At 36.3% G+C, this 24602-nt stretch overlaps 13 protein-coding genes across 13 annotated transcripts; 6 read left to right on the top strand and 7 right to left on the bottom strand.

Annotated features, from left to right (window-relative positions):
* The first annotated feature begins 230 nt into the window (after positions 1 to 230).
* HYPBUDRAFT_180195 (uncharacterized protein) lies at positions 231 to 719 on the top strand. Its single transcript, XM_020222893.1, has one exon. The coding sequence runs from the start codon at positions 411 to 413 to the stop codon at positions 654 to 656; it is 246 nt and encodes an 81-aa protein (XP_020079362.1). The 5' UTR covers positions 231 to 410; the 3' UTR covers positions 657 to 719.
* A 62-nt stretch (positions 720 to 781) lies between these two features.
* On the bottom strand, positions 782 to 1585 carry HYPBUDRAFT_103467 (phosphatidylinositol N-acetylglucosaminyltransferase; the record flags this gene model as incomplete). Its single annotated transcript, XM_020218267.1, has 2 exons — positions 782 to 1203; positions 1351 to 1585. 2 exons carry the CDS (start codon positions 1583 to 1585, stop codon positions 782 to 784), a joined length of 657 nt encoding a protein of 218 aa, XP_020079361.1.
* Positions 1586 to 1884: 299 nt separating this feature from the next.
* On the bottom strand, positions 1885 to 2793 carry HYPBUDRAFT_91138 (transcription factor TFIIIB subunit; the record flags this gene model as incomplete). Its single annotated transcript, XM_020223874.1, has 1 exon — positions 1885 to 2793. A coding segment is annotated over one exon (909 nt), but the record flags the coding sequence as incomplete, so codon positions are not given.
* Positions 2794 to 4151: 1358 nt separating this feature from the next.
* Positions 4152 to 5420, top strand: HYPBUDRAFT_151677 (uncharacterized protein). The gene has a single exon (XM_020220620.1). It carries the CDS (start codon positions 4169 to 4171, stop codon positions 5402 to 5404), a length of 1236 nt encoding a protein of 411 aa, XP_020079359.1. The 5' UTR covers positions 4152 to 4168; the 3' UTR covers positions 5405 to 5420.
* On the bottom strand, positions 5404 to 6422 carry HYPBUDRAFT_9566 (uncharacterized protein; the record flags this gene model as incomplete). The annotated part of the gene is made up of 1 exon (XM_020223945.1): positions 5404 to 6422. One exon carries the CDS (start codon positions 6420 to 6422, stop codon positions 5460 to 5462), a length of 963 nt encoding a protein of 320 aa, XP_020079358.1. The 3' UTR covers positions 5404 to 5459.
* Positions 6423 to 7139: 717 nt separating this feature from the next.
* Positions 7140 to 9668, top strand: HDA1 (histone deacetylase; the record flags this gene model as incomplete). The annotated part of the gene is made up of 1 exon (XM_020218274.1): positions 7140 to 9668. One exon carries the CDS (start codon positions 7140 to 7142, stop codon positions 9666 to 9668), a length of 2529 nt encoding a protein of 842 aa, XP_020079357.1.
* Positions 9669 to 9816: 148 nt separating this feature from the next.
* Positions 9817 to 12326, bottom strand: PRK1 (serine/threonine protein kinase). The gene has a single exon (XM_020220619.1). It carries the CDS (start codon positions 12196 to 12198, stop codon positions 9925 to 9927), a length of 2274 nt encoding a protein of 757 aa, XP_020079356.1. The 5' UTR covers positions 12199 to 12326; the 3' UTR covers positions 9817 to 9924.
* A 186-nt stretch (positions 12327 to 12512) lies between these two features.
* On the top strand, positions 12513 to 14042 carry HYPBUDRAFT_151674 (rRNA (cytosine-C5-)-methyltransferase). Its single transcript, XM_020220618.1, has one exon. The coding sequence runs from the start codon at positions 12518 to 12520 to the stop codon at positions 13970 to 13972; it is 1455 nt and encodes a 484-aa protein (XP_020079355.1). The 5' UTR covers positions 12513 to 12517; the 3' UTR covers positions 13973 to 14042.
* A 24-nt stretch (positions 14043 to 14066) lies between these two features.
* Positions 14067 to 15197, bottom strand: LYS12 (homoisocitrate dehydrogenase; the record flags this gene model as incomplete). The annotated part of the gene is made up of 1 exon (XM_020218187.1): positions 14067 to 15197. One exon carries the CDS (start codon positions 15195 to 15197, stop codon positions 14067 to 14069), a length of 1131 nt encoding a protein of 376 aa, XP_020079354.1.
* A 269-nt stretch (positions 15198 to 15466) lies between these two features.
* On the bottom strand, positions 15467 to 16536 carry MGE1 (Mge1p). Its single transcript, XM_020220617.1, has one exon. It carries the CDS (start codon positions 16358 to 16360, stop codon positions 15638 to 15640), a length of 723 nt encoding a protein of 240 aa, XP_020079353.1. The 5' UTR covers positions 16361 to 16536; the 3' UTR covers positions 15467 to 15637.
* A 284-nt stretch (positions 16537 to 16820) lies between these two features.
* Positions 16821 to 17938, top strand: ECM4 (omega-class glutathione transferase; the record flags this gene model as incomplete). The annotated part of the gene is made up of 2 exons (XM_020223944.1): positions 16821 to 16829; positions 16878 to 17938. 2 exons carry the CDS (start codon positions 16821 to 16823, stop codon positions 17871 to 17873), a joined length of 1005 nt encoding a protein of 334 aa, XP_020079352.1. The 3' UTR covers positions 17874 to 17938.
* A 953-nt stretch (positions 17939 to 18891) lies between these two features.
* On the top strand, positions 18892 to 19994 carry RSR1 (Ras family GTPase). The gene is made up of 2 exons (XM_020219199.1): positions 18892 to 19051; positions 19232 to 19994. The coding sequence occupies exons 1-2, from the start codon at positions 19045 to 19047 to the stop codon at positions 19924 to 19926; spliced, it is 702 nt and encodes a 233-aa protein (XP_020079351.1). The 5' UTR covers positions 18892 to 19044; the 3' UTR covers positions 19927 to 19994.
* Positions 19995 to 20577: 583 nt separating this feature from the next.
* HYPBUDRAFT_151671 (threonine/serine exporter family protein) lies at positions 20578 to 24003 on the bottom strand. Its single transcript, XM_020220616.1, has one exon. It carries the CDS (start codon positions 23917 to 23919, stop codon positions 20662 to 20664), a length of 3258 nt encoding a protein of 1085 aa, XP_020079350.1. The 5' UTR covers positions 23920 to 24003; the 3' UTR covers positions 20578 to 20661.
* Positions 24004 to 24602: the final 599 nt, after the last annotated feature.

The raw sequence follows: 24602 nt of genomic DNA, 5'->3' as shown, positions 1-24602 counted from the left end.
CGCCTCTCATCACCTGAGTGTCGCCTGACGGATCTTTTTTTTGCAACATTGACTCACGCCATGGTTCGGAAGTATACTTCCTGGTAATGATAGCTCATCACCATCTCATATTCCGATTCTCTCCTTAGCACCAAAGCAATGTTTCATACTGCTAAGGGTTCGTCCCAAAGAGAACGGGAATCGGAAGACGTAAAACGGACAATGCAGCCCTATCCAATGAAGTCTCCAGTTGGATATGAGTCGATTGTCCCTTGTACTCCTTATCGCTTGCAACATTTTTCCCTTGATTTTCCGATGGTTTTTCCTTCGGCATGGATGCTTATTATTTTTGGCATTTTATAAAAGCAGTTTGATTTCCGTTGAGTCATTTGAAGATATTTTTATCCATTAATCATAAAAATTTATTAATAATGTTATCCACTAGTTTATCCAAATCTATATTGTCCAAACCTCTTGTAAGAGGCTTGATGTCCCGCCAATATTTAAGTTACAGCACTTCTGGTCCCGGCTTGAATTTCTCTCCTTTTGCTAACTTAACCAATACTCAAAAATTAGCCTTGAGTGTAAGTGGATATCTTTTGGCTTGCTTAGGAGTGGTATCAATTGCTGAAAGAAAAAAATTCTCTCATGTTTTTAAACAATTGGGAGAGTGGTAATTTACGATAATGAAACATCTTCTCTACTCTTTTATTTCTTGAATCTTTACCGGTGTTCTTTCTTTAATATATTTATTCATTCTCTCTTAATATAACTCCAACGAGTCTATTTAATTTGCTTCATTTCATCCTTTTGTAATTTTGTTCGATTTCCTCCAGTATATTTGGTCTCCAAATAAAACTTTCCTACTATTATAATAAACTTCTAATAATATCTTCTTTCTGGGCATCAATTGAGGGAAAATCACCTTGATTGGATTCAGATTCGTCTCTCGCTGAATACCGCCAATATAACTAGCCTTTTGATCTCCGCTCTTCATTAATATATATAAGCAGAATATTGTCTGTCCATATCCGTGGAAAATATCATGTATTACAATATCCATTATATCCGAAGATGGTATGAAATTTTGATTGCTTTTCTTAGGATTCTTGAAAAATCTCCATTTAGGCGATGAATGTAGTTGAATTCCTAAGTCTTTAATAACTGTCATTGAATCCTCGGCTTCATTCCAACAATATGTAATCATAATCATTGAAGATAACACTATTGGTATAATAACGTAACTCAACATCTTATCCACATATCGCTCTTCAGGGTTCATAAATAGATCAATGGAAATCGGAATACTGAAAAAACTAATCAGTAGCGTACTTGCTACTTCATGACTGAAATCATTCTTGGTGAATGAACCTATCACCTTATGATTTAATTGTGAAGCTAGAATACTGCAATACCCTCCAAATTTGAACAAGTATGTCAAATAAGTTATCAGTATCGTTGATAGTATTATCAACAATGGAAGCTTAACATACTTAATAAAGATTCCTGGCTTGGGTCTCACGGTGAATTTCACTAGATTATTACGATTCAGTAACTCTTTTAAATCTGGATACGTCTCAAGAATGTAATCTTTGGGCGATGACATGATTGTGCGATATCTTTGGAATCGAAGAAACTGAAATATGTTGAAAGTGTGCCCGCACTGGATTGAAAGGCGTTTTTGAGAGTATTTGAATCGATATGTCAATGGTCTTGCTTGGAATTGGTTGATCCTACGATATATTTTAGCTTGTTAATGAAAAAAAAAAAAAAAACAGTCAGTTCAAGGTATACGCGATATTTTGCGACCTATTTTGCGAACATCCCATAAACTACACATACGGTTATATAAGTGATTAATCATTAAAAATCGTTACATAATACACAGATGATCTATTCTTCAGTTTCAACCTCTTTCTTCTTCTTTACATCATCAATAGAACCAACGACTGTTTCATTGGCACGTAATTGCACAATTCTTTCCTTTCTAGTCATTGGCTTAGCACCGGTTCTGATCTCGATTTCTCTTCTTCTACTTGCTTCTAAATCTGCTTTCATAGCATTTTCCTTTTCACGATTGATTTCTTCCATATGTTTTTCATGTTCTTCTCTAATTTCCTTCAATTTTTCTTCATAAGTTTCTAAAGTATCGAATTTTTTATTAGTTTCACGACAGTAAGCTTCAAAATCAACAGGTAATTTTCTCTTTAATGCCAACTCTACTAATTCAGGGTACTTCTTTTCCTCATTGATGAATTTCGCCTTAATTTGTTTTCTTGTTCTGTAAGGAAATAACTGAGCAATAAATGTAAAATCTGTTCCCCAAGTACTTAATGCATTATAAAAGGCAACCATCTCATCTGGGGTCCAGATATCGGTAAAACGCCACTTGGAATAAGTTGCTGCAGTTATTGGATTTTCAAATGGATTTTCTTCATAGATTTCGTGATTTCTTGTTGGCATGTTAGCATGCTTATTGACAATAGTAGACTCTTCATTAAAGTTAATTTTACCATCTAAAATATTAAGTTGAATTCTATTGGTTTGTGTTGGTTCGACATCTTGTTCATTTATAAATTTACTCAATGCTTTTTTGTTTTCTTCTTGTTTATCAAGTTGTTCTTGATCATTTTCATTAAGATTCAATCTCAAAGCTTCTTCCAATGATATACGATTAGTCCTAGCATATTCTCTTGCCAATCGACGTTGATCCCTTCTTGCTTTGATTATTGCTTGCGCTGATTGTGCTTTTTCAAATTCAGAGCTTATTTCCCCGATTGGAAATGTTGGCTTACATAGTTCAGCCATGGATACTTTTTCAGTTGAAATTTTGATATCTGAATAAAGATGAGGTTCTACTTTAAGAGATTCAAGACGAGGTATTTGTTTGGCACTAGTTATTCTTCGTTCTAAATCAATTGGGGCAACGGGTATATAGTCAGGATTCATAGCTCGTTCTATTCTGGCATCTTCGTGTCTATTCTCTTGAGTTCGTCTTCTAAACTTTCTCAATTTTTTGGTTCTAGGATCAACACCTACGACGAATTCATGATTTTCGTTAATTGGGCCAATAGGATCATCCTTTAAATCCTTATCGTCATTTGCATAAATATCTTCGTTGGTTGGTGCAGGTGTAGCTTCTATCTCTGTTGTTTCACTCTGATTTCTTGGAACTTCAATAACCGCTGGAACTGGGGTACCTATGAATGAAGGTCTTTTCTTATTGCTAAAAGATGCCAATGATGATCTTCTTCTTTTTGGTCTTGTCATTGGTATACCTATCTTAATAGGTTCGGAATCTTCCTGACCACCATGAGCTATTGAGGAAGAATCAGACCGTGGTCTCATCAAACTTTGAGATATACCACTTAATCTATGAGGCGGACGTACCGAAGAGCGTCTTCTTGTCGAGGAAACTGAAGGATTACGATCATCTGGTTTTTTGAAAACTTCATGATCCGGTTTACTTTCAGCTGCGACTTCAGTAGTTGTTCTCCCACGGGACATATCTTTAGGATCAACATCTTCATCCGCTTCTGAAGCGCTTACAGATGCCTTGTTAGGTACTTGTGTGTCACCATCCTTAGTTTGAACTTCATTTAAAGTAAAATTGAAACTAGGCTTTCCAACAGCTTCCTTAGTTGACTCAGCTTCGCTTGGAGCTTGTATATCGGCACTTGCTATAGACGAGTCTCTCAAATTAGCTTGGGAAGTCTCGATTTGAGTTTGAGGAGGGGATTGTGGAGCAGAAATTTCATTTTCAATTGGAACCTGTTCTTCTTGTGAGGCACCGACTTGTGATTCAGCTGAAACTGGCTTTTCTGGTTGGGTGGTCTGGGTAGCAGGGGGTGTAGATGGAGAAGCTTTTGAAGAGGAGGCAAGCTTCTTTTTTTTGATAGGGTTCTTTTTTAGTTTAGGGGTGAAATGTGAAGTTTTTTTAACAATACTACTCATCCTGAAGTATAGTTACTCTGACTTTCGTGAGTGGTTAACGACAAACGGAGTTATTGATTTTAGGAGAAAGTTTTTGTATTATCCTTATCTTGTTTATACTTTTCGTTTTTTCTTTAATTTTTTTTTTTTTGTTTGATGTTCTCCATCCGCAAAATTCGAAGTTTTTTTTTTAAAAAAAAAAACGATGAAGTGCTAAATTCTTAATGAAGCCCTAACGGGTTGGTTCAAAGTAAGTATGAGAGCAATCTTGCAACACACATGGTCTTCCAGTACTCCAGATACATGGATCTTGAATCTTGCGTTCTTCCCTGAATTGCACGGTGGATGTTTTGCTGCATCTGATAGTCGAGGTGGGTTGAATGTCTACAGTTTGCAACAATTACAATCTCTGGCAATAATTGCAATACCAAACGCCCACGAATCTAGTATTAATGTCATAAAGAAAGTGGGCAGTCATATGTTAGCGTCTGCTTCGACTGACGGTATTAAGGTGTGGGATTTACGCTCAGATAGCAAAACCCCAGTCTATACATTTAATAATGCAAAGAAATCCAACTTCATATCTCTTGATTATTCAGAGGAAGTTAACTTATTGGCAGCAGGTACCGAATTGGGTGGAGTTGATGCAGAGTTACATATATGGGATTTGAACAAGCCTGAAGAAGTGGTGAGATCGTTTATTGATTCACATCATGATGATATAACTGATATCAAATTTCATCCTAGCAATCCGAGATACTTAATGTCTGGATCAACAGATGGCTACGTTAATATTTACGATTTGAATGAGCCGGATGAAGAAGAAGCCCTTCATCAAGTCATCAACTTTGCATCGATTCACTCGTGTCATTTCCTTCGTGAAAATAGAATTGCTGCATTATCCCATATGGAAACATTTTCAATTTACGAATTGAATAGCACCAATTACGAACAAGTTGAAGAGCCCGCACCACACGAATTTGGAGATGTTAGATCTCAATGGCCCGATTGTGAATATGTAGTAGATATTAATCCAGCAGGATTTGTTTCGTATGGAGCTAATTCTCTGCAAAAACTTTCATTATACAGTTTTGATGCTATCAAGGAAGAAATTGAGTTAGCAAAACCAGTATGGTTTCCTGGGGCTCATGGAGAAGAGGTTGTGAGGGATGTTTTAGTTATTCCCGGTACGAAGAAAGCATTGACCTGCGGTGAAGATGGTAGTGTTAGAGCATGGGAAATGCCATTTGATCCATCGACCAGAACCAATGTTCAATCCAGCTCGATGGAAATTTCTGCTGATGAAGATGAAAAGAAACAGAAGAAGAAAGAAAAACAAGAGAAGAAAGAGAGAAGAGAACAAAGAGATAAAGGAAAGAAAGAACGGAAAGAAAAGAAGGATAAGAAGGATAAGAAGGATAAGAAGGATAAGAAGGATAAAAAGGATAAGAAAGACAAGAAAAAGAAGGATGTTAGATTCAAGCCCTATTAGTTTTACTGATTTGAACCACTTTATAGACTGTTTTATTTTTAAATATATACATGACTTATACTTTTCTGACTCCCTTCACCACGATGGGTATTTGGCCACCGGTAGGAATGGTGAACTTTCTATGATCGACTACTGTGATAAATGCTCTCATGGTACCAGCGTGAGAAGTCACGTTAACGAAGGTTGAGTCAGCAGACTTATCAACTTTTTCTCCATCCCAGTCCGATTCGAAAAGCTTTTGTAAAAAATAGTTAATACGAAGAAACTGTTCATGGAGCTGTTCCTTTTCCGATGAATAAACTCGTTCGAGTTGATCGTCTTCGGTAAACCCAGGCTCAAAGTCGAAGTTGGGGAATAACTGCTTGATGGTTGATTTTGTAGATCTCTTGTGACAAAGATGAAGACCTATGGTTTCTCTCACACCTTCACATACCACTGGTTTTGGAATATCTATTGATTTCCAAGTATGAACCAAAGTGCTAGCTGAACGTCTCAAAGGAGACACGAAAAACTTCGAGGGAATGGGAGCGCCTTTAGATAACTGATCTAACCAGAATTCGTTATTCTGAACTGCCTGCTGAACCCCCAACTCGGTCAAGTCGGAATCGGGGCCCCAAGTGATCTCGCCATCAGTCCCCAAGAATCTCCATTTGGCCATCCAATCTTCCTTGGAGAATTTCTGGCTGGCAATATTGTGGAATCCCTGACCATGACGAGCCAAAAAAATCACCTTGTAGCATTCATTTCCAGCACTCGTCTCATTGAGATGGTCCACCTCCTCAATTAGCTGCTCCCAAGGCTTCTTCAATCCAAAATCTTGTAATGCGTAATTGAAATTCATATCATCAGTGTCTGGATCAGACTGAACAAAGAATCCCGGTACTGCACTAAACCTCCAAGACAACTCCTGCGGGGACTCCAACCGGATCTTCTCTACCAAACCACGGTAAAGCTCATCCTGATCCAAGTCAGCATGGGCATCAACATGGTCCCGTTGGTTGGGCACTAGTAAAGACATGGTCAAGTTAAAGAGAACGTAGTTGAAAAACGCTTCCGCTTTCGCTTCTCCATTAGTAGGTGCAGATGTTTCCCCATTTGGAATAATAAGTTACATAAGCATGCATCCAGAACTATTATCGTCAATTACCATTAATAGTAAGTGTGATATGCAATCAGCGAGGAAAAACCAAAAGCACTGGAAGACAGTTTCTCCTTGAGTTGTACTTACGTCTGTTTAGAGCTTCTTTTGCATTTTTCTGGCTCGACTGGCTCTCAGCACAAGCTGTTTATTGCATCAATTTTTTGCCGGGTTGACATGCAAACCCACCTTGACCTGCTGCTAATCTTGACTTCAATCTAAAAGAAAGTGCCTTTTGTCTCTCTTTTTTTCTTTTTTTCCGTTTGTTTAGTGACTTTTTTTTTTTTCAGTTTCTGTTCCCTTGTTTAGTGATTTTTTTTTTTTCAATTACTGAAGCCATTTTCTGTTTCGCTCGTTTTCCCAGAGTACTTCCTGCTTGTTCGACTTTTTCCAGGTTTCGGTGTGACATTGTATTTACTTTTGGAATTAGCCATTCTTTTTTTCTTTTTCTTACTATATATATTTTTTTTTTTTTCTTTGTATTTTGTTTTTTTCAACAACTACGGCCAATTAATTATGTCTGAAGGGTCTAGGTCTCCGCTGTTGGAGAGAGCTAAGGACCCCCAAGTGAAGGTAGAAGTGACAGATGCAGTGGAAATGTCCTCAAACGGAGACGTGAAAGATGTTCTGTCCGATAATGCAGAAATTGAGAAAAACAATAACACTGAAAAACCTTCCAGATCCGATACTCCAGAGAATCCAGCACAGACACAGGATATGGAGGTGGATTCGAAGGTGAATGGAGAGAGTAAAGACAGCAGTGGTTTGGAAGAAGAAATTAAGCTAGAAGCTGAAACCATAGGTGGAAATGAAGAATCTAATGGCCAACATGATGGTCCTTCTGTGAAAAGGCAAAAAGTTGAAGATAATCAGTTAAAGAGTGAAAATTCAATTATACATAAGAAACACAATATCATCGTTGTTCCTCCTACCAAACCCCAGTTATTCTATTCTCCATTGAAGACTGGATTGGTTTATGATGTTCGTATGAGATATCACGCCAAAATTTTCACTTCCTACTTTGAATACATTGATCCTCATCCAGAAGATCCTCGCCGAATTTATCGTATATACAAGAGACTAGCCGAAGCCGGTCTCATCCAAGATACTTCATTATCAGGAGCGGAAGATATTGGTCCTTTAATGGTTAAAATACCAATTAGAGAAGCAACTTCCGAAGAAATTTTAGAAGTTCACTCAGAAGATCATTTAAATTATATAGAATCAACTGAATCAATGTCCCGTGAACAGTTACTAGAAGAAACTGAAAAAGGTGACTCGATCTATGTTAATAACGATTCTTTACTCCTGGCAAAATTATCTTGTGGAGGTACTATTGAAGCTTGTAAAGCTGTTATTGAAGGTAAAGTTAAGAATTCAATGGCTATTGTTAGACCTCCGGGTCATCATGCTGAACCAGATACTCCCGGTGGGTTTTGTTTATTCAGTAATGTTGCAGTTGCTGCTAAAAATTGTCTTAAATCTTATCCAGAATCAGTTAGAAAAATTGTTATAGTTGATTGGGACATTCACCATGGTAATGGTACTCAAAAATCTTTCTATAATGATCCAAGAGTACTTTATATCTCTTTACATCGTTATGAGAATGGTAAATTTTATCCTGGAACAAAATATGGCTGTCATACTAATTCTGGTGAAGGTCCTGGTGAAGGGTTTTCTGTGAATATACCGTGGAGAAATTCTGGTATGACTGATAGTGATTACATATATGCTTTCCGTAAAGTTGTCATTCCCATCATTTGTGAATTTGATCCTGATTTAATCATTGTTAGTTCTGGGTTTGATGCTGCTGATGGTGATATCATTGGTGGTTGTCATGTCACTCCTGCTGGATATGGACATATGACTCACATGTTAAAAGCTATTGCTAAGGGTAAATTATCAGTAATCTTAGAAGGTGGTTATAATTTAGACTCAATTAGTAAAAGTGCATTAGGTGTTGCTAAAGTATTAGTTGGCGAACCTCCAGAAAAAACAATCTCTTCCCAACCTCAATTAGAAACTTTGGAAGTAATTGATGAAGTGATCAAATTTCAAGCTAAATATTGGAAATCTATGAAACCAGGTAATCCTTCAAATACTTTTGATGATGCTTATGACTTACCTACAAACTCAAATACACCCGCTTTCAAGTTATCAAACATAGCAGACCCAATTAGAGGCAATCAAGTAAATGAATTGTTCAATAAATACTCTTTCATAAGCTTACCTATTTTGGATTCCTCAGATGATAAACACGCTACTTTTAGCATTGATTTACCTCCTCATCTTGATGAGTTGGTCGTTGCCAGTCCAGATATTTACGATTGCAACACCATCATACTATCAATTCACGACCCACCAGAAGTTTGGGCTAACGTTAACCCAATAAATGGTAATATTGAAGGTAGTTCATCAGTTGTACTTGAACATCCATTTACCCAAGTCATTGAAAAAATAAATCAAGAAACTGCAAATTCCTCCGATCCACCTAGTGGTAAAATTGGATACATCGATATCAACATACCCTCCTTTGCATTAGCCTTCCCATCGTTTAATTCTAATCAAGATTCGAATGGTAAGCAAGGTTCTTCTGGAAATGATTCCTCATCTAATTCTAATTATAATCCTATAATTTTTTCTCAAGAACTTTTATTATACATTTGGGACAACTATATCTCATATTTTTCTCAATTGAATAAATTGGTATTCATTGGATATGGTGATTCTTATCAATCGATTGTTCATTTATATGCAAAGAGACCATCACAAGAAATTAAAGACTTGGTTAAAGGTACTGTTGCCTTCGTTAACAGATCTACTTTGAAAGCATTGGTTCCTGTAATGGATGAATCGATGGTTGATTGGTATTACAGAAATTCTGTTGTATTTACGAGTTGTTTAAATCCATGTTGGGCAGGAAATGCATCTGGTAGTTCAAGATATGCTAATGGTCTGAGCGAATCAAATGATGATGCTGCAAAGAAACCAAGAAGGAAATTTGGTAGGGTGTTAAAGGCTTCTGTCGATGGTTTGTGGGATGTGGTGAGTGAACGCTTTGATGAGGGTGTTGATTTTATTCTAGATTCAATTGAAGATTTCAGCAGTAGTGATGCAAGTAATTAAATTATCTCTGAAATATCTTTTAACGTAAAATTTTTTTTTCTTTTTTTTTTTTACATTAAACTTTTTTTTTTCATTATGTATCTTAACAAGTTAATTTTTTGAACGATTTATTAATTTATGTAAATACTTACTCTAAAAGTGATCTCGTGGTCGATTAAGATTGTCAGAAAGATAAAAAAGGTATAGTTACATGAAGAGAAGGTTTTGTGCATCCTAATGCAGAAGTTGTTTATAAACCAATAAAGTCGAAAAGATTCTATACGTAGCTAGGGAACCTCTTTGAAAACTGTTTCTCCATATCATCTAAATCCGGTAATGATATTTCACTGGTATCACTCAATCTTCTTTCGTGTCCTAGAGAATTACCGGGGGACTTTAAAAACACAGGCTTCTTTGGTTTAGGAGGAGGCTTCTTACCTATAGGACGAGTCTTGGATGCTGACAGTTTTGACTGAGTTGACATAAGGGATTGTGGAGAGGCACTTTCTTGGATACTATGAGATTTGTCCGAAAATGTGGAACTTTGTGAAATGGTTGGAGATGCTTTTTTGGCGGATAAGCTCTTAGGAACCTTTGGTGGTGACAATGAGACCGGTCTTGGAGTTGGTGGTTTTAAAGTTGATTGTTCTTTATTCTTGGGTAAACCGTTTTTTGGTGGGTCTGGACTAGAGGAGCGAGAAGATTGATGATTGATAGCCGCAATGTCATCTTGATCAACAAAATCTTTTTCTGTAAATCTGCCATAACCGGTTGCACTTTTGTACGTAGGAGTGTCTTTATTATTCATAAGCAATGCCATTCTTCTTTGAATTGATAATTTGCGAACTGGTTTTTCGTCCTGCGAAACTTTAAGGCTATCACTTTGGCTTGCTGAGCTATCACTAGAATCAGGGCTAGTGGATCTTCTGTTACCATTACCAGTTAATAGCTGTTTAATAGAACCAATACTGCTTCTCTTGCTTGGGCCTGTATTGATGTTATTATTACCAGTATTTTGGGCAGAGGAAGAAACGCTACTTCCTCCGGTACTTATTTTTCTGAGACCATGTTTGAAAGTCAGTTTTATGCTGCCACCGGTATTTTGTCTCAGACCAAGATGCAGTTTATTGATTTCTTCCTCCTTGGACCTAAGGAATTCTAAAGTACCTCTATCATTCTCATCCGACTTTCTATTACTAGAAATGTCCTCACTACTTTCATTGAGTTGACGTTGAATGAAACTTTTTAGATTACTAGAGGACGAAGTTTGGGCAACAGTACTAAGGGGTCTCGCTGTCAGGGCTGTTGTAGCATAGCTAGGGATGTAAGAGGTATTAATTCTATTACCCGACCTTTTGTCTGGTTTATTACTGGTGGAAACGGCAGATTGTAAAAACTTACTTTTGTCGATTGACGCAAATGGATCAGTTGGTTTAGATGTTTTCATATTGACCAAAGTTTCACTTCTATTAGATGTTGTTTGTTTTGGTCTTGTTGGTAATACGGGCGAATCATCATCAGATACCGCTTTCGAAGAAAGAGAATTGTGATGGTTTTGAACAGTGTGAGGGATAATATTGGGTATTTTTGAATCACCTCTCATTGAGCAAACTTCCTCCAACAATTGTACTGCGTTGGGTCTCCTTCTGGGATCTGGCCTCAAGCAGCATTTGATAATGTTTTTAAGCCGAGGGGAGAAGTTCAGACCGGGTTGATTGTGGGGGATCTTCAAAGTGACATCACAGTTAAGAATCAGGGCTTCCATATCTTGAAGAGAGGAATGACTGGTCAGTTCAAATGGGGTAGTGTAATAGCATAGCTTGTAGAGGAAACAACCAAGAGCCCAAATATCCAGTTTATCATCAATAGGAAATCCTTTTGACAAGTCAATCATTTCTGGTGATCTGTACTGGGGAGTCGTATGCTGCATTAAGTCATCATATAATTGGCGAGCTTCATGGGGATTTTTAGAAACTGGTAAGTAACCAACGGCGGAACCAAAATCACATAATTTAAAGGTACCTTTATCATCGATCAAGACGTTTTCAATCTTGATATCACGGTGGATCAATGGTGGTTGAAGATGATGACACATTGCCACACCTATAGTTACATCATGCATTATTGTGAGGATTTCTGGTTCGGTTAGCTTATGGGTCAATCTTGTATTCATAAAATCAATTAATCCATTTCTAGAACAATATTCCATTAGAAGAAACACTTCATATTGCTGTTGTTGAACATTACCTGAATTTTCAAGTGGATTATTGAGACGAGAAGCATGGGAATCAATATATGAAACTATATGAGTGTTTCCTCTCAATCGCTTCATGGCATCAACTTCTTGTCTTAATAAATTTAATTGCCATTTGTTTGGTACAACAACCCTTTTTAGACAAGCAGTGGTAGACCCATTGAAAGGTGGGTCTATGTTACATGTGTAGACATGAGCAAACCCACCTGCTGAAATGTACTTTATGATTGAAATCTTATGAGAGCCAACCGTTAATCGAGTTCCTGGAGAGTAAGCATTTGGGGGAGGCGCCGGCATGGTTGGTTATCTTGGAAGATTTTCTAGCAAAAAGTCACTACAAATAAGTAGACTTTCCAGTATATTATATGACTTTTAGCAGGAGAATGATCTATTCACGAGCTGGTATCGATCAAGAAGCACGGACTATTATTGGGGTAGTCTTTACTCGAATTTTAGTTTCGAAATTCTGTTTTGAACAACAGTCTCGCACTAAATCTGTGATTTCTTACTACTTTTTTTTTGTTTTTGCTCATTTTATTCATTAGGTAATTGCGAAGACTAAAAAAAAAAAAAAGAAAAATAGCATTCGTATCTAATATTAAGAAGACAGAGAAGAATGAAGTTTTACTTCGAAGCAGAGAAGTTCTTGACACTTCCAAAGGACAAGAATGGAAGTTTGAAGACCAGAATATTCAATAGCCCCAAGCTAACCAGCTCCCTTAAACACATATATGCCGTGGTTTACCAAACGTTGAAATATAAGACTTATATAATGGAAATAATCAAAAAGTCCAAAATAAAGACAGGCTTGCAAACCAAGAGGCTCAAGATAACAGATAACCTACTCATGTTGTTGGTGCATGACCTATTGTTTTCTTCTAAAGGAAGAATTCAACTGGGGAAGCATCCGATCAAAGATGCATTTCTTCAACACAAGACTAGATTACAAGCTGAATTCACTAAGTTGAAATTAAAGCATAAGGTTAAGAGTGCTGAAGGGTTACCTACGAAAGGGGGTGTCGATGAAGACGAGACACCAGTTCGTTGGTGTCGTATCAACACCATTAAAATAAGCCCGCATGAATTTCACGAAAAACATTCAGTTTTCACGAATTTGCAGCCGGTTGGCTCTTTAGAGGAATTAACCCAGACAGGTTTAGTATATAATGACCAATACATTCCAAACCTATTTGGTATTCATCCTAGGGAAAAAATCACTTCAACCAAAGCATACCTAGACGGTGAAGTAATAATTCAAGATCGTGCTTCCTGTTTTCCAGCCGTGATTTTGAATAACGATCCCAAAGATATCCATCATGAGATTATTGATGCTTGTGCAGCCCCTGGAAATAAAACCACTCATTCTGCAAGTTTCATTCCATCAGACGATCCGAATGGGGTTGTTTACGCATTTGAAAGAGATCAAAGACGACTGAAAATTTTAAGTATGATGTGTGAAAAGGCAACTGGAAAATCTAAACAGAACCTAATTCAAGTCACTCACGCTGACTTTACGACAACAAAGCCGACAGATTTCCCTGATGTAACTGGGCTTGTGGTTGATCCTTCATGTAGTGGGTCCGGTATATTTGGGCGTGCAATCGAAGACAGCCAAGAAGAACATGATGGATCTGAAGAACGGATCGACAATGAAAGATTGAATAAGTTGGCTTCATTTCAATTCACCATTATGAAACATGCTTTATCATTTCCAAAAGCTAGAAAAGTTGTATATTCCACATGTTCTATCCACCCACATGAAAATGAAAGGGTGGTTGTTGATTTATTAATGGATGCTCAAATTAAAGCTCAAGGTTGGACCTTAGCCTCCAGAGAAATAGTGATACCGTCCTGGGAAAGAAGAGGCTGGGAAGAAGAATTCACTGCTATTTGTGAAGGAGACAAGAATAAATGTACCGAATTGGCTGGCGGGTGTGTTAGAGCAGTACCAAAAGAAGATGGTGGTATTGGTTTTTTTGCAGCTTGTTTTGTTAAAAAAGGGAACAAAAGCAAAGAAACAGATGAAGAAGCAAGTGAAGAAGCAGCCGAAGAGTGGTCCGGGTTCGATTAAATCATCTAAAAAATTATATTTATAGATTCTTTTATTACTTTATAGACATTCTTGTATATACAAGTTATTTGACATTTATTATATGACTTAAAACTTAGAAACGTTTGATGATATCATCAATAACTTGTTGAGTGGTAGAGTTACCACCTAAATCTGGGGTTTTAACTTGGTTTTCAATCAAATTAGCATCAACAGCTTCATAGATTTGAGCGGCGGCTTCAGGGTGGCCCATGAATTCTAACATTAAAGCAGTTGATCTAATGGTAGCAATTGGATTAGAGATACCTTTACCTTCAATATCAGGAGCAGAACCATGACATGGTTCACCAATTGCGAAGTCATCACCAACGTTAGCAGAAGGAACGACCCCTAAAGAACCAACTAAAGCAGCGGCACCATCACTTAAAATATCCCCATATAAGTTAGGAGCAACCACGACATCAAAAATTTCTGGTTCTCTAAACATACGATAAACCATTGAGTCCACAATTTGTTCCTTGTGTTGGACAGAACCGTAAAGTTCATGATTAGAATCATAAACCCTACGACAAACTTCACGGAATAACCCGTCAGAAGCAGATAAGACATTCGATTTATGAGTAACGGTAACAGAAGGTTTTTCGTGCAAAGATTTTAAATTTGGGTTAGCTTCTCTAATAGTTTGTCTTTGTAAAGCAATGTCGTAAGCCATTTTGGCAATTCTAGTGGTGGCAGTTTCGGTAATTCTTTTGATGGCTTCGGCAACTCTAGTACCATCTTCTTTGGTATAAGTCTTTTCTTCTTTAATATATAAATCTTCCGTATTTTCACGAACAATAACCATATCGACTGATCTATCATAACCAGCAACAGATTTAACTGGTCTAACATTAGCATATAACCCCATTTTCTTTCTCAAAGCAACGATTGGGGAAGAATAACCGGCAACTTTAGTTGAAGGGGATGAAACAGCACCGAATAAAGCACCTTGACATTCGTTCTGCAAGACTCTAACAGTTTCATCCGGTAAAGCAGTACCAGTTTTTTGGAACAATTCGAACCCAGCATCTAAATTGACAAAATCAAATTTCAAATCAAATTTTGAAGGTAAATTTTCCAAAACTGCTTTACCAGCAGGAATAACTTCACGACCAATACCATCACCTGGAATCAACCCAATTTTCAAATTCTTCAAAGAATGAGATGAAGTTGAGAAAGTACGACGAATTGCGGTTCTAGATAACATTTTATAAAGCAATACAGAAAATAAAAGAAAAAGAATAAGTCAATTGGGAAATCAAAAAAGAATTGAATTTTTCAGTTTAAATTTTTCAGTTTATCGATAAAATCTGGAGACACCACGACGATCGGCCCCGTACTAATTTTTTTTTCATGAGATTAGGCAGAAAACCCTTCAAGTGAGTCACTTTAGTGCGGCAAACCTGACCGAAAAATGGCAGCAGATCAAGATATGATCCAACGGGTTATTACAAGGATTACAGTGACAAAAGATAAAGGACCAAGATCGGAACGACCTAATTATATATACAAGAAAGAAGCGTGAAACAAAAGAGACGATAAAAGAAAAAATCATTAACATGCATGTATGTGGGCAGAAAAAAATCATGATTGCAAAAAAAAATTGGAGGGAAAATTAGTATTTACAGATTAATGACATCAAAAGACCTAGTTGTTTTCGGTATCTTTGACAAGACCAACCTTGGCCGGTCTCAAGACTCTTGAGTTCAAAGTGTAACCTGGTTGTTGGACGTGGAAAACAGTACCAGGTTCTTTATCGGGTTGAGGAATTTCAAAAGTGGCTTCGTGTTGATTTGGATCAAAAGTTTCACCCATTGGGTCGATTTTTTCAATACCGTGTTTGGCTAAGGTTTTTTCAAAAACGTTTCTAGTCATGCTGACCCCATCATACAAATTTTTAACTTCTTCGTTGCTAGATAAGGTTTCTTCTTTAACAGCATTTAAAGCCAAGCCAAAGTTATCAACTGATTCCAATAAGTCCTTAGCGAATTTTTGCAAAGCAAAATCCTTCGACTTTTGAACTTCTTTTTTGGTTGATTCTTGTAAGTTACGGAAATCAGCAACTGCTCTAGCGTAGTGATTCTTCATATCGGCCAAATCTTTATCCTTTTGGGCCAATTTTTTAACCAACTCTTCGACATTGACTTCTTGTTCTTCGGCTGGTTGTTCTTTGCCTTGTTCTGGATTGGTTTCTTCCTTGGCCTCTTCCTTCTTTTCTTCTTTGGCTTGGGTAGAGTTGTAACGAATCCCATTCATTCTGCATCTGGTGGCGGCAGACATTGGTGCGACCGGACTGGCTCTGGCCAATCTAAACGCAGAACGGGCTGGACTGGCTGATCTGGATAAGGTGTTATAAAAGACTCTATGCATTATATCGACGGTGGTTTCTAACTGATCTCGGAGCAGTGAAAGACTTTGAATGAAAAATCTTTGCAATTTTTTGTTCTTCGAAGAACCAAAAAAGCTCAGCGAAATTTTTTTACTTGACTTTAAAAGCAATCGCTTACATAATCTCAATTGTGGGGGCCCGTGCACCAAAAAACGGCCATAAAAAAAGTCAATTATCGTTAAATAAACCAGTGCTTAGCTTGCTACTTCGTTTGAAAACGATAACACAGGTATATGTAGAGTATTGTGATTCAGTTAGTATCTGACAAATCACATGACTCGCTCTTAAGGATAGGTCGGGCTAACATAGCAATTTAGTAATGTAACATTAGCCAAACAAAAAAAAAAAGATGGAGTTTTCATCTCGCGGAAAGTGAAATTCCTCCACATCCCGAAAAAAAAAGGGACTAGAAGCTCTTTTCAATAGATTGATCGATTGACCATGTCTAAAGTAAGTAAATGATTGAAAAAGACTGATTGAGTGATACTAACAATGTAGGAATCTGTTCAAAACAATATTTTAACTTTTGCTGACAAATCTGGTGCATTCAAGAGACAAGTTTCTTCATTCAGAGACTTTGTTAGTCGTGAAGCTAATGCCAAATTTAAGCCAGAAGCAGGCCGCTATCACTTGTACGTTTCCTTGGCATGTCCATGGGCACATCGTACTTTAATTACCAGAGCATTGAAAGGATTAACCTCGATAATTGGGTTATCGATTGTTCATTGGCATATGGATGATAAAGGATGGAGATTTATTAATGAAGAAGAACAAAAGGCCAAAACCAATTCAAGTGATGTATCCAATGGTACTGCAGATCACTTGTATAATTTTCTGAGAATTCGTGAATTGTATTTCAAAGCTGATCCGGAATACTCTGGTAGATTTACCGTGCCGGTATTATGGGATAAAAAACTCGAAACTATTGTAAGTAACGAATCGAGTGAAATTATTAGGATGTTGAATACCGAATTCAATGACCTCATTTCAAGTGACTTTGCTGAAATTGATTTATATCCGGCTGACTTACAAGCATCAATTGATGAAATCAATTCTTGGATTTATGATAATATTAATAATGGGGTTTATAAAAGTGGGTTTTCTACCAAACAAGAAATCTACGAAGAAGAGGTTCAAAATGTCTTTAAGCATTTAGATAAAGTTGAAGAATTACTTGCTGCAAATCATAAATCTTCAAATCAACATAATTTCTTATTGGGGAATCAATTAACTGAAGCTGACATTAGATTATTCACCACCATCATTAGATTTGATCCGGTTTACCATCAACATTTCAAATGTAACATTAAGATGATTAGACACGATTATCCTTACATTCACAATTGGGTGCGTTTATTATACTGGAAAATCCCTGGTTTCAACGAAACCACTGATTTCGAACATATCAAGAAACACTATACTAAATCTCACATCAAAATCAATCCAAACCAAATCACCGCTTTGGGTCCGGTTCCACATATCTTACCTTTATAATCTCGGTTTACTTTGTGTTTTTTTTTTCCTTTAATCATTTATCTATTCACTAAATTTGCCTTCTCATAAATTGTAGCTTACTGTAGTTTCAAGTAACCCTAGCCGACAAGTCGTTGGTTCCTGAATTTGCTAAAAGAAACAAAAAAGAAAAAAGAAAAGAAAAGAAACTAAAGGAAAGAGAGTAATTTAGACGAAGTTTAGCTTAACAAAGACTGCTATGAGGCTTTAACTTACTTCTGTCAAGACAATTACTTCATTTTTGTTCCAGAAAGAGACCTTTTTGACATCTTATATACCTTTCACTAAGCTCCCCTTAGTGACCATTCTCTCGTATTATCCTTGGTTGTAAATCCTTCACGGCCGTATAAGAATTAACCATTGCATGGTCTGTGCTTCAAAAGATAAGCTACAAATCAATCAGTTAGAAGTAGAAAAAAAAAAAAAAATCGAAATTATTCGTATACAAAACACGAAAAATGACCAATCGCTCCATGCACTTTTCATCTTTTCCGACTTTCCTCCAACCAATACCTTTTTCAAGTAGGCATAAGCTGGGAAATTGGGTTCAATTAGCCATAATACAACATCTTTGAACAGAAAGTCAGTAACAAAAAAAAAAAAAAAAATCTAATGCTCGACAACAAAGAACAATAAAAAAAAACATACTCGGTTGGGTTTGATGTTTTTTCGTTAGTTTTCTCCTGGGTTTTTTACTAATCTCTGTCTTTATAATTTTATTTTCAAAGAATATCCCTATTTTCCTTTACTTTTTTTCCAAACTCAATACTGCCCAAGAGAAAAGTATCCATTTAAAAGTACATAATTGATTTTAGTTTAAATTGAGCATTTATAACTGAATTTTTAACGTGTTTTTTGTTTATTTTGATTTGAATTTTATCTCTACTGTTTTTGTTAAATCTGGCTAATTGATTTACAATTGTTTAAGGTTACGGCTCAAGTCATATACTCGATCCCATCAATTTTCCTTCTCGCTTGTTGCTTTTAGGAAATCATTAACCAAAGTTTATTTTGATCTATTTCGTTAGAACGAACTCATCTTTCCTAGATTTATTAACAAAAAAACAAAAGAGACTAATCTTTTTTAGGTCTTCACTAACTAGTATTCGAAGTTTATCCGTTTTAACACAAATCCCATCTTCTATTATCAAAAATGAGAGGTATGTGTAATTTGCCGTGGTCTTAATCAAAAATGAATTGGAAAAGAATATAATATCAATGAAAAACCTCTAATGGATTTTCCGGTTGGTTTTTTTTTTTTTTGACCTTTTGACTCTTTTTCTTGTTTTGACCTTTCTTTTTACTATTTTCTTCAGTTACTAACTATCATTCTATGTCAGATTACAAAGTCGTCGTTTTAGGTGCCGGTGGTGTAGGTAAATCATCGGTTACTGTTCAATTCGTTCAGGGTGTATATGTTGAAAGTTATGATCCAACTATTGAAGATTCATATCGTAAACAGATTGAGATCGATGGTAGAGCTTGTGATTTAGAAATCTTGGATACTGCTGGGGTTGCTCAATTTACTGCAATGAGAGAATTGTATATTAAATCTGGTAAGGGTTTCCTACTTGTTTATTCTGTCACTGATGAAAATTCTTTGAAAGAATTATTGGCCTTGAGAGAACAAGTTTTGAGAATTAAAGATTCAGATAATGTCCCTATGGTTTTAATTGGTAACAAATGTGATTTAGATGATGACCGTGTTTTAAGTATAGATGATGGTATTAAAGTATCTCAAGATTGGGGGTTAGTACCTTTTTATGAAACTTCGGCAATGTATAAAACAAATGTCGATGAAGCTTTCGTTGATGTCGTTAGACAAATCATGAGAAAAGAAGCTCAAATTAGTGCTGAAAAGAAACAACAAAAAGAATTACAAAAACAACAAAATGCTTCAAATGATCAAGGTAATAATGCTAAATCTAGCGAAACGGAAGATAAGCCTACTAAAAGAAGAACAAGACAATCCACAATTGATGATCCTAATGGTCTTGACTCTGCGCCAAAGAATAAATGTTGTGTAATTATGTGAATCAAACGAATCAAATCAAATAAAATAAAAAAACCAAACAAAACAAAAAATCAAACAAAAAACCAAACAAAAAACCAAACAAAAAACCAAACAAAATACGATAATTGACATATATTTCACTTCAATAATTTCTTTTCTTATTATCGGAACAGGAACATGCCTGTGATGATTGCTTTAAAAGACTTCGATTGTTATTATTATTTTTGTTATTCTTCTTTTCTTCTTCCATTGACTTACTACTTTTTGATTTCCAAAATTAACTGGCTTAATTGCTATAATCCATTTACCCTATGACCTTATCTTTTTGTCTCTATTTTTTTTTTTTACCTTGTTCTTCTTTCTTGTCTTTACTTATTTCTATTGTTGGATTTATTCATTTCCCCTATATAAAGCTCTTGTGTAAACATATCCTATTAATTTGCATTAATACATATAATCTTTTCCTTTCAGTCTTAGTTTTAAATGTCTTCATAAAATACACCTCTGTATATCGATTATTATGATGGTTAGGGCAAAATTTGTAATCCTGTATGAACGCGGTCTCGCTTAACTTTAAATTCGCAACTAACGTTTTTCGATCAAAAAAATACAACGCCAATGGAGAAAATAATTTATATATATATATATTTTTATATACATATTTATATTCATATTAAACTCTATCATTATAAAAACATCAAATTGCAGTGTCACTGCATGGTTGAATAAATAAATAAACGCTCTTGAGGAGAAGGATCACAATGAGAACAAACTTGTCTTCTTCTTACCGAATGGATAAACAAATAATGCAGCTGCAAATAAACCTACACTAATACCAATTGAGACTTCCACCATTGTAGCCCCAAAACTCAAGGAACTAACATCCGAACCCGAAGATCCTTCGTAGCTACTATTCGTGATTTGATTGGCCGATTCAATACCGGCCAACAAAGTACTCTTACTTGCAATACCAGACGGAACTTGTACAAAAATAGCTGGCAACATGACACTTGCAGCCATCCCCTTGAAAAATCTAGAATAAATATTACCCAAAATACCAATAACAAACGCACCTAAAGCTGCGGTGAACTCAGTAATATTTTTGAAATATTTGGCGGCATAATAATTGGCAATATAACCGACACAGGAAACGAAAAGCATTGCTGGAATCTGTCTCCATCTGGCTTGATTGATCAAACCAAGACATAAGGTAAATAAAGGTACAAATAATATTCTCCATTTATCGTCAATTGAATGGCCAGTATCACACACTGCCTCATCTGTTGCGCCATGATCAACCCAACCGTACAAAGCAGCACCTAAGGTAATACCAAAACCTAAGAATAATGAATAAATGATTGCATAAAACATTCTAACGGAACCAGCAACTAGGTTTTTTGATTGCAATTCTAAAGACCCACATAAAATAATATAGCCTGGTAAAATTAAGGCCAATGAACCCTGAGCAATAGCACCAAAGCAAAAGTATTTACCGTCTTTTATTGAACCTATTGCTCTTGCAATAAATGAAACAACAATCGACGAAGTAACTTCAAAAACTGAAGAGTATAAATTAGACATTGAGGAGACAAAAAATTGTAAATAACCCACGCATAATCCAATCAAAAATGAAATAGGGACATCATACCAATTACCACTAAATGCAAAAGGAGTAACAGATGCGGAGCCTAACCCGTATAAAAACACACAGATCCAAGCATTGTATAAGTTCTTCTTTCTAAGTAACTCTTCCAATTTTGCAGTTGCTTCGTCAACCGCCAATAAATCATGAACAACACTCTTGTAGATTACATGAGAGTCTGATAATTTTGATAAATTAAGACCTTGTGAACATCTAACAAGATGAACTTCCGAAGTTCTAGTTGCTGCATCACCGAAAGCCATAATCATACAACCGGGGAAATAAATAAATTGCCCATCAAGTTCAAGAACTCTACTTGTCATGATCATATAATCTTCTAACCTATGAGATGGAGCTCCAAATAACATAAAAGCTCTGCAAAGTTTCATGATAAATCTTTGCCTTTGGATTATATCCGCAATGTGAACAGTGATACGTAAACGTTGATTTTGTTGCTTCTTATGTTTACGTAATTTTTTACTAACTTGGGGAACTTTAGAGGATGAGGTATTCTTTTTAGGGGCTTTTGGTTTAGCATTTTGAAATGATGGTAAGTTTTCATTAGATTCATCTTCTTCTTCTTTCTCGTCGAAGTCACCAGTAGAAGTACGGGAGGATGGTCCAAATTTCTTATAACCAGCATAACCGGCTTGACCAACTTTACCTGGTGCATTCAAGACCATTTTACCACCCTTTTTGATACCGCTCTTCAATTTTGTAAAATCAACGGTACTAGTATTCTTGGTTTCATATAGATTATTAGTAGCATCATCCGAATCCTCATGAGCATTATAATCACCTCCTTCGGCTAGAGATGAAGATCCTGTATTGAGACTCGAAGTAGATTTTATATCTTGAGGATTTTGATATAATTGTAAAAGAGACAGAAGAACACCGGCGTGTACTTGCTTAGGAGGTGCTATATAACCACCACCTTCATCTAGCATCATGAATTCATCATCTTGCAAATCATTTGCTAAGTTTTGATCGACGTTAAATTCTGAATTTGGTTGATAAAAACCATGTGGACTATCATTAACAGACGAAGCATAACCACTTTCAGAACCACTAATGTCAGTATCACCATCTTTATTTTCTTTGTTAACTGTGAAAGTAGTTGAACTATTTGAAGTTGGGGGGGTGTTGTTATCGGAAGAGCTTCTTTTTTGACGTTCACGTTCACGTTTACGTTCAGCTCTTTTAGCAATATCATGGTTTTTCAATATTTCAGCTCCACCAGGGACATGAGTACCAATTAAATTACGAGCCTCATCATTGATATCTTCTAAATCTAATCTCTTCAATTCAATAGAATCAGAAGCTTCACGATCAAGTTCACCTCCACCAACCTCTTCTTCTTCGTCAATTGTACGTTCGCGAGAGTTATGAGAACGATGCAGGGCACCAGGAGCCAACCCACCACCGCTAATACTTCCCGATCTATTACTCAAACTTAAAACACGACCAATAAAGGAGTCACCGTGAGAAGGAGCTGTATCGGTTGCTAAATCCACATCATCAACTGTATTAGGATTAGCATTAACTGCTGCATGGGTATTTGAATAAGCTTGATCAGCTAATGCCATTCTACGAAGAATACCTTTAAAAGTATTACCAGCGCGTGATTCACTGGTTCCGGTGGTACCAGTTCTGAAAGAATGTTGGGAAGATTCTCTTCTCGAACCAAAAGAATCACGATCATTATCACGACGGAAACCACGAGTACCCAGACGTGACACTTCAGGAGCTGATTTTGAATGGAAAGATTTGGAATTTTTGGAAGAAGTGATTGAAGGCTGCTTTTCGAGATTATGTTGATTGTTATCAGAATGCAAATTAGAAGATTTATCTTTATTCCCAGCCCCATCAGCTTCTCTTTCGTCATCTGAAGAGTCCGAAGATCCGGATATCTCATTATCTGGGTTATCTAAATGGTATTGATGACGATTTTGGTTATTTTCATCATCATCATTAACATCATTCTCATCCGATTCTTCCTCTTCTTCATTAAAATTTTGATTACTCAATTCATTTGAATTGAATTTGAAGCTCGGTAAATTAGCATCATCCGCACTCAGAGAGCCAGAACGACGAGGTATATAGTTCGAGTCATTGTCTGAATCTGAATCTTCATTATTTGTAGTTGATTCATTGGATATCATGGTATCTCTCCTTGAATCTTCCGATGGGAATCTCACCGTTTTATTTTTAGCCTGAAGCTTCTTTTTACTCTTAACAAAATGATCCCGAGGGGTTGCTTTGGTTTGTTGTTTCCTAATATTCGAAAGGTTAACCTGAGGTAGGTTCAAATGGGATCTATGGGACTCTTCTTCATCGGAAGATGAGCTTTCCTGAGGATTATGACTAGACATTTTGAACGAATGACTTCTTCGCAAGCGAATACAAAATCCTTTAGCGCAAGAAACAAGGATAAGATTAAAGAAAGAAAGAAAGTTACGATTTTAAATATACTTACAATATACGGTTAAATGTAAAATTTAAATATAACTAGCAAACTTAGAGCTAAGCGCAAGGAGCTGTTTTTTCTCCGAATGAAAACTGCTTAAGAAAAAAAAAAAAACTACATAAAGAAAAAAAAAAAAACATAAAACTAAGATGATACACCAAAATGCGCCTTCCATGACATTTTCATACTCGCGAATTCTAGTTCATTCCTTGTGAAACTCCCAGTTAACCGGGCCAGGATGTTGGAAGCTATGGGATAGGTATATCTAGCTCTGTGATATTTTGTTGCTGAAATTTCACTAGTGAATCATTAATCTCCGTTTGTACTTTCTATTGAAGCACCAATACTTAGTTTATAAGATGTGCCTGGTTTTAAATGGTTTATTATTTTTGGTGATTTAGAAGTACACGACAAGCTTCTATCATAGCCAACAATAAACAGCCCAAACGGAGAATAGCAGGATTTGCTTTGTTTCTTTTGACATAGGGATCGCCAGTTTATTGAGCAATAGTCGGGATTGGTGTAAGCACATGTTGCAATCTAAAACTGTTCGAAGGCTATTGTTCCCAACAATCAGACAGGTTTTGT

The sequence above is a fragment of the Hyphopichia burtonii genome, assembly GCF_001661395.1.
Source record: "Hyphopichia burtonii NRRL Y-1933 unplaced genomic scaffold HYPBUscaffold_1, whole genome shotgun sequence".
NCBI lineage: Eukaryota > Fungi > Ascomycota > Pichiomycetes > Serinales > Debaryomycetaceae > Hyphopichia > Hyphopichia burtonii.
The sequence above is the reverse complement of the archived record's forward strand: the minus strand, read 5'-3'. Positions and strand labels throughout refer to the sequence as shown.

What these genes read in the sequence shown, in the direction of transcription:
- MGE1 (XM_020220617.1), bottom strand. Translation starts at nt 16,360, where the DNA reads ATGCATAGAGTCTTTTATAACACCTTATCCAGATCAGCCAGTCCAGCC.
- HYPBUDRAFT_180195 (XM_020222893.1), top strand. Translation starts at nt 411, where the DNA reads ATGTTATCCACTAGTTTATCCAAATCTATATTGTCCAAACCTCTTGTA.
- HYPBUDRAFT_151677 (XM_020220620.1), top strand. Translation starts at nt 4,169, where the DNA reads ATGAGAGCAATCTTGCAACACACATGGTCTTCCAGTACTCCAGATACA.
- HYPBUDRAFT_151671 (XM_020220616.1), bottom strand. Translation starts at nt 23,919, where the DNA reads ATGTCTAGTCATAATCCTCAGGAAAGCTCATCTTCCGATGAAGAAGAG.
- PRK1 (XM_020220619.1), bottom strand. Translation starts at nt 12,198, where the DNA reads ATGCCGGCGCCTCCCCCAAATGCTTACTCTCCAGGAACTCGATTAACG.
- HYPBUDRAFT_151674 (XM_020220618.1), top strand. Translation starts at nt 12,518, where the DNA reads ATGAAGTTTTACTTCGAAGCAGAGAAGTTCTTGACACTTCCAAAGGAC.